At 47.9% G+C, this 7,561-nt stretch overlaps 1 protein-coding gene across 1 annotated transcript in view; it reads left to right on the top strand.

Annotated features, from left to right (window-relative positions):
- Positions 1 to 2,355: 2,355 nt before the first annotated feature.
- Fhip2a (FHF complex subunit HOOK interacting protein 2A) overlaps positions 2,356 to 7,561 on the top strand; it is a 33,812-nt gene continuing 28,606 nt past the window's right edge. Inside the window, exon 1 of the mRNA XM_042689615.1 lies at positions 2,356 to 2,578. Within this exon, the coding sequence (XP_042545549.1) occupies positions 2,534 to 2,578 (45 nt within the window). The 5' untranslated portion in view covers positions 2,356 to 2,533. The remainder of the gene's footprint in view (positions 2,579 to 7,561) is intronic.

Here is a 7,561-nt window from a genome sequence, read left to right as displayed (position 1 = left end):
CGCTTACTTACCAACATAATCCAAATGCAGACTCCCAGGGGAGCCTGGCCCAGGTATGTCAGGACCCCAGGATGGAGGAGCTGCAGCTGTCTCTTCCACAGTCACCTGGAGAAGCCCATTTTTTTGATCATATTCCTGCTGGCCATCCATCCACTCTGGCCCACACAGTGCCATCACCAGATACCCTGATTCTGGTGAACCCCATGTTTCCTAGGGTAAGAAAAGCTATGTTTGAGTTTATTTCGGAAGTTCATACATGTAAGTGATAGAACTCTATAGTTAATACAGAAGTCTGTACAGTGATTGTTCTGGAAGGGAGGAGACATGGGATGGGGTGAATAATGTAATAAGATAATAAAAATCTGCTTCATTAAGAAGCAGTGTGTCTATTTGTTTTTTTTAACTTGTAAGTGTAGATTTGACACATTCTTACGTTTTTGAAGATTTAAAGTTGGTTTGTTTTGGAGCTTAGGAGTATGACAAGGTAGTTTATCCTAACAATTGGGAAATAAGCATCAGAAAATCAAATGCTGCCATACAAGTGTTTGAAGATGATGAGTCACTGTTTTTTGTTTTGCTTTATGTTGTTTTTTACTAAAGAGGGGGGCTTTGCCCTTAAAGGAGGGTGTTCATTGGCCTTGTGGAAACCAATGTTAGCATGCACTGGTTCCAAACATGATAGTGGATATGGTAGATTCCATTTATTGTTCGATGTATTCACCGTACCTTGGTATGACAGGATTTTACTCTATGGCTGCCAGGCTTCGCCAGGGATTTGCTGTGGTAGACAAATTCAAGTATGGTAGTTCTGAGCAGCACCATGAAAGCATGCAATTGTTCTGATACCCATAAGGCCAACACACTGCAGACTTCTGTCTGAGCTGCTTCTCCAGCCCAGGGCCAGATATGCAGCTAGGCAACAAAGAAAATAGCAGAAGTAAGAGAAAAAGCTGTTATAAACTAAGGCTGATGGTGATACTAGATACTACAATGTGTGTTACCTTTCCTTGAACTTTGTAGTGAAGTAAAGCAGATGTCTAGAGTCTATGTCAAAAGGGTTTAGACAATCTGTGTAAGGTCTGGGTATGCTGAAAGGTGGAATTATTGAATAATAAGGAAGACTGAAAATTTAAATCAGAGGGGGATGGCAGACACAAGGTACCAGGGCATGGATAAGGCTAAGATCAAAGACAAGGGGCAAAGTTACCCAGGTGTTTATTGGTTGAGATGGGGAACTCCTTAACTTTTTGCCCATGCTGGCCTGGAAAGGGAATCCTCAGATCTCGGCCTCCAGAGTAGCCAGGATTACAGGCGTGAGGGAGGACACCTTACTCTGTTACATCGCTTTTTGGTTTTGCTGTTGTTTGGTGGCTTGTTAGGTGCCAGTACTGGGGCTAGAACTCCAACCTGGCTTTTCCCACGCCAAGGCCTGCACTCTACCACGTGAGCCGCACTTCCACTTCTGGCCTTCTGTTGCTTCACTGGAGATCCAGAGTCTCACCTCCTTTCCTGCAGCAAGGCTGGCTTTGAACCGTGATCCTCCCATCTCAGCCACCTGAGCAGTCAGGCTTGCAGGCCTGAGCCAGCTGACCCCCCTGTCTTCACCGAATCCCAGACAATTCCTATCATTTTTTTTTCTTCTGCTCCTCTCCTTCACCAATATTTTCCAGGATCATCTGATAACCTAACCAGACTGTGCACATATCAAGTCCATGATTAACTTAGTTGTTTAGGGGACCCCCCCCCCCCACTCTATGGCCTGGCAATGGGGTTATTCTAGTCAGCAAAGCCATTTCCCTGCATGGTTTGGCGTTTGTTCCACTTCCTTACATAGAAACCCCTGGTCCGTTTCTGTATTTTCTTACCAGGCTTCCCACCGTGTCCTTGGAAGGCCGACCGTCGGATGTTACGAGCACTATGAGGGTGGTCAGGCCTTGCTTCACGTGGGCCTAGTACTGTTTCCGAGGGAGACAGCGGCGTCTGAGGGGCGGGAGCGAATGGGAGGCGCCGAGGGGCGGTGGTGGCCGGCGGGGGCGGGCAGGCTCCGCCCCGAGGCCGGCTGAGGCCCCCTGCACGCCCCGCCCTCCCCCGCCCCGCGGCGAGGCCCCGCCCCGCCCGGCTCCCAGGCAGGTCCGGCGGCGGCGGCGGCGGCGGCGCCCCCTGCAGGTGGCGGCCGGCAGTGCGGGCGGAAGGAACTGGAGCTCGGCTGCCACCGTGTCCTAGCCGCCGCCGCCGCCGCCGCCAACACCGCCGCCACCGCCGCCACCGCCGGAGCTCCGCGGAGCCCGAGCCCGAGCCGAGCGCCCTCCTCGCCGCCCGTGCGAAGCGTCCCCGCGCCCGCCGCAGCCGCCGCGCCTCCCGTCCCGCGACCGCGGCCGGGCCCGGCCCCGCGTCGGCCTTCTCTGCTCGTCCTCCCCGCCCCGCACCGGCCTTCACTCTGGAGCGGCCCCGGCAGCCGCAGCAGGGGCGGCGGCGGCGCATCGAGGAGCTCTCCAGGTCGTCCCGGGAGAGGCTGCTGCAGTCCCGGGACAGGATGTTCTCCAAGTTCACCTCCATCCTGCAGCACGCCGTGGAGGCGGTAAGGCCGCGCGCGGGCCGCGGGCGCTCGGCGGCCGGGCCGGGCCGGGCCGGGCCGCGGGCGCACGGCAGGCCGGGGACGGACGGCTGATGGCGGCGGCCTACGCGCCCCGCGGGCCGGGGCGGGCCCGGGGCTCGGCGACGCGGCCGCGCCGAGATCGAGGCCCGGGGGGCGCCGGGCCCTGCCCGGGTGGCTCCCCCCTTCGTTCCTCCCGGCGGCCTGAACCTGTTCATTCCCCTCCCTCCTCCCGGAAGGTGGCTCCGAGGGCGGCCCGGCCCTCCCGGCGGGACCCGGTGGTCGCCTCCTCCCCTCGACGGGGACCGGGAATCGGGGAGCACCTGGCCAGACGCCCCCGGGCTCCCAGACCGTTAACCTCCTTTAAAAATAGAAGGTGGTCAGCGTTCAGCAAAACGGGGGCCAACGACCACACACGCCTGATTTGTTTTGTTTTGCTTTTTAGGGGGATGGGGCTAGCTGGGGGGCAGAGGTGCGGTCAGGTGGGGGGGCTGGAGGTTGGGGGGCTGGCGGGGCAGAGGTGCGGCAGGTTGGGGGGCTGGAGGTTGAGGGGCTGGAGGAGGCAGAGGTCTGGTTGGGGGGCTGGCGGGGCAGAGGTGCGGCAGGTTGGGGGGCTGGAGGTTGAGGGGCTGGAGGAGGCAGAGGTGCGGCAGGTTGGGGGGGCTGGAGGTTGAGGGGCTGGCGGGGCAGAGGTGCGGTCAGGTTGGGGGGGCTGGACTGAGGGGCTGGAGGGGCAGAGGTGCAGTCTGGTTATGGGGGGCCGCAGGGGGCCGACCCGGCCGGTTTCATGGCCGTGCTGGCTCCTGCTTCCTCAGGCGACACCCCAGCACCCCTCCCTACCCCTACCCCCATCGATTGATCGGCGGTAGGAGATTGGTGGGTTCGATGGAGTTTGCTTTCAACAGCTTCCAAGCTCACCAGGCCAAAGCCATCTGTTTCCTTTTTTGTCTAATAATGCGCTTCCTGGACGCTCTTGGGTATATCCTGAAACTGTGCTCTTTTGAGGAAATAGACCCTGGCAATAGAGGGACATTATTCAATATCCTAACAGACTGAAAAGCCAAAAGAACCCTAAAAAGAGAATGTCTTCCTGTGTTTTAGTAATAAGGGGGGGCTGTTGCTTTATTTCAGTTGTTTCCTTTCTTCTGGGAGACTTGCCCAAACTGAATAATGCATTCTGTGAAGAAAACAGTTACTTTGCTCATTTTTCAAATGGCAGTCTCTCACGTTCCGATTATGTGATACAGCACTTTAAAATTCAATTTGAAAAAAAGAATTATTTTTATAGTCAGGTAACAGAAGAGGACTTTCTAATTTGGCTTATGGAAAAAAAAGAACACTTCAGCACGATTGTTGTTTAAGTGAAATGGGGGAAATTAAAAACAAAAACCCAGCTCTGAGACAAACTGTTGAGGAAACAACAAATCTAGAAAGACAGGTTGTCATGAATGAAGGACCCATTAAGGAGATAACAAATGTTTGGGTGGTTTTTTTTGTTTGTTTTTGTTTTTTTAAGAACAAATTTATTTCATTACTGTGATGATTAATCTTGATCACATTTTTAAATGTCTTATCTTTAATTGTACAAGGGGTGTAAAATTTAAAATGTCAGTTTATGAATACAGTACATCTTGATCAATGTTACTCCAGTTGTAGATTTAGCGACACAGCTTTTCTTTTGACTGTGTTATACACAGGCAGTTTACAGCATCATTATGTAAAAGAATTTAAAATTTATAAGAACAATGAAATTGATATTTTGCGTTATTCTTCAAGATATTAAGAATCATTTAACTTTTCACATTGCATTGGAAGTAAGAATTTATCACAATCCAGAAGTTCAGCACCAGTGCTCAGGTCTGTGATCGAGCTACTCAGGTGGCTGATATCTGAGGATCGCCCTTCAAAGCTAGTCCAGGCAGGAAAGTCCACTAAACTGTTATCTTCAATTAATCACCAAAAAGTCAGAAGTGGAGCTGTGGCCCAAGCCTTGGAGTACCACTGGCCATTAGCACAAAGCTCAAGGACAACATCCAGGCCCTGAGTTCAAGCCTCAAGACTAGCACACAAAAAATAATTCATCACTTTCCTTTATCACGCTGACATTTACAAGACTGAGGATTAGGTGGCTTTTGTCCTCTTTTTTTACAAGCTTATTTTTGTCTAGAGGCCAGTGTTTTCTGTCCCCTTAATCATTTCATAATTTCATAACTAATTTATAGTATGCGCGTGTACCACATTGTTAGGTAAGTTGTCTGCCTGATCCTGTAATATTCAGGTTCTCTACTTTGCTAAAGTTTATGAGAAAAGGTTGGAGTAGATTTTATCATCTGGTCCTAGAAATGACTGCATTACCTTTAGAAATGCACTGTTTTAATTGCTCAGGGCTTGTCCCTCCAGCTGTGATGACACCCGGCCCAGTTTAACTAAGGGGAGGTACATATCCTGCGATGTATGTATTTTGGCTCTGGTACTAGGATTTGAGTTCAGGGCCTTGGGCCCTACCTCCTTAGCTCACAGCTAGTGCTCTACCACTGGAGCCATGTCTCCACTTTCTGCTATGTGCTGGTTAATTGAAGAGAAGAATCATACCTGTGTCTGCTGTGGTTGGCTCCCCTAAAATGTTTAATGTACCTCACCTTTTCACGTTCTGCCTAGGAATGAACTCATATGTAATAAGTAAGCCTTCCTGTGGTATTTGAAGAATGTTTTTTTCATAACCCAAGATTCATTTCTAGTTATTCCTCTTGTTTTGCTTGATAGTTTCTTTATAAATAAATGTTACTGTTCCTCAGCTCATTAGCTTTTCTCGGTACTTCTTTTAATTTCTCCTGCAGTCTTCCAAATAACTTATTATCAGTGCTCTGCCGGGGTAGGAAGGACTCCTGTACCTGGAGGCTGACAGGCCTTTTTGCATTGTTGTTGTGTGAGTCTGCACAGCAAGGCTTTTCCAACCTAGTTTGTGTCACTGGCTACGTTTCTGTATTCCATTGGCTCAGCCTTTCCATGGCTTGGTTTAGTATGGTTGACCAGATACATGTTCATGTAAATGAGGTTAGATGCATTATGTTTTGTATTGTTTAATTGTTTTCCTTTCTTCCTGTTAACTACTTACAAACAGAAAAATATAATGAAGATGTTTTTCAAAGACTAATATTTGAATATGTGTTAGTAAGCTAATAGACTTTGTTTTAGTGTGGTTGATAAATTCAGTTGGATTAAAAACAAGAGCTCTAATGTAAACTGAGGGCCCAGTCTCTCACTCCTGTAATCCTAACTACTCTGGAGGCTGAAATCTGATGATCACTGTTTGAAGCCAGACTGAGCAGACAAATCCTAGAGATACTTACCGTTAATTAAAAGCCAGAAATGGGAGTGTAAGACAATGGACAGAGTGCCAACCTTCAACCATTAAAAGCTAAATGAGAAAGTGAGGCCCCGAGTTCAAGCACCAGTATTGACACAAAAGCAAAACAAAACCCAAAGAGCTTTAATGTAATTCTTGCCTCCATTTCCAGAAGGACAGTCTTTGCCCAGTCTTGTACAATGAACATGTTCTTGTCCTTTTAACCAGTTGCCACACAACTCAAGTCTGAAATCAAGCCTCTTTTACAGTAATTTCAAGTTTCAATGGGATTCTTTTAGCACAACTTTTCCAAAGGATAAACAACACACTCTGTGTTTAGTACAGCTTTGTTTTTGTTGAAGGCCTCTCGAGTCACCCACGAAGCTAAAGGTTATCTCCTCTTAAATTCCAGCCATTTCCACCTTGAGGGCAGATTTAATCCACAGGATAAAGGGCATTGTCCCTGTAGTTTTATATGTTTTATGGAGTTCAGTGGAAATCATCCTTCAAAATGTGGGTATTACGTATTCTCTTTAAATTATAGGTAAGAGTAATGGTGATTACTGGGACAAGCTATTATTTAAAATCTACTCTGAGGAATTAAACCTCAAACATGTGAAGTAGGGTTTTTGGGGTTTGTTTTTTTTTTTTGGTTTTTATTTTTTTGTTTTTTTCGGGGGAAGGGGAGATGGGGATGCATCAGTCATGGGGTTTGAACTCTAGGCCTGGGTGCTGTCCCTGAGCTCTTCAGCTCAAGACTAGCGCTCTACCACTTAAGCCATAGAGCCACTTCGGGCCTTTTCTGCTTATGTGGTGCTGAGGAATCGAACCCAGGGCCTCATGCATGCAAGGCAGGCATTCCACCGCTGAGCCACCTTCCCAGCTGTTTGTTTTTTTTTTTTTAATGTGAAGAAATTATTTAATTTTTACAAAAGAATGTTCAGTTGGAATTTGTATACATAAACATCTTGTAAAACAGTCCTAATATCTGTTTATAATTACCTACTTCATAAAAGATCATTTTACTTTAAACAGTTCATATTATGTCTTGAAAAATAATATTTATAAGTATATACTGGTCTGTATTCTTTTCCAATTAGTGATCTCTAATTTCAGTCCTTCTGTCGTTCAGCAAGTGTTTTCCTGAGCTACCAAGAAAGCATGGCACAGTGCTAGGGAAGCCAGGTACATGTGTTGTTTATCACAATGCTCACAGTCTTAATTAAGAACACAAGGCAGAAAAGTCCAATCAAATGCAAGAATGCACAAGAAGGCTGGGCACCGGTGTCTCACACCTATAATCCTAGCTACTCAGGAGGCTGAGATCTGAAACCACGGTTCAAAGCCAGCCCAGGCAGGAAAGTTCATGAAACTCTTATCTCTAATAAACTACCAGAAAACCAGAAGTGGCACTGTGGCTCTAGTGGTAGAGTGCTAGCCTTGAGCTAAAAAGCTGAGGGACAGCGTCCAAGCACAGAGTTCAAGCCCCATGACTAACCAAAAAAAAAACAAAAACAAAACACAAGAATGTGATCTAACCCCTACAGCCAAATAGAATAGGGTTGCATTTTAGCCTCTGTCTCTTACCTCTACCCACGGACAAATTACTGTCTTTTTTGTTA

The sequence above is a fragment of the Dipodomys spectabilis genome, unplaced genomic scaffold, assembly GCF_019054845.1.
Source record: "Dipodomys spectabilis isolate Male_0828 unplaced genomic scaffold, ASM1905484v1 ptg000125l, whole genome shotgun sequence".
Taxonomy (NCBI): Eukaryota; Metazoa; Chordata; class Mammalia; order Rodentia; family Heteromyidae; genus Dipodomys; species Dipodomys spectabilis.
Note: the sequence above shows the minus strand (reverse complement) of the source record. Positions and strands in the feature narration are given on the sequence as shown.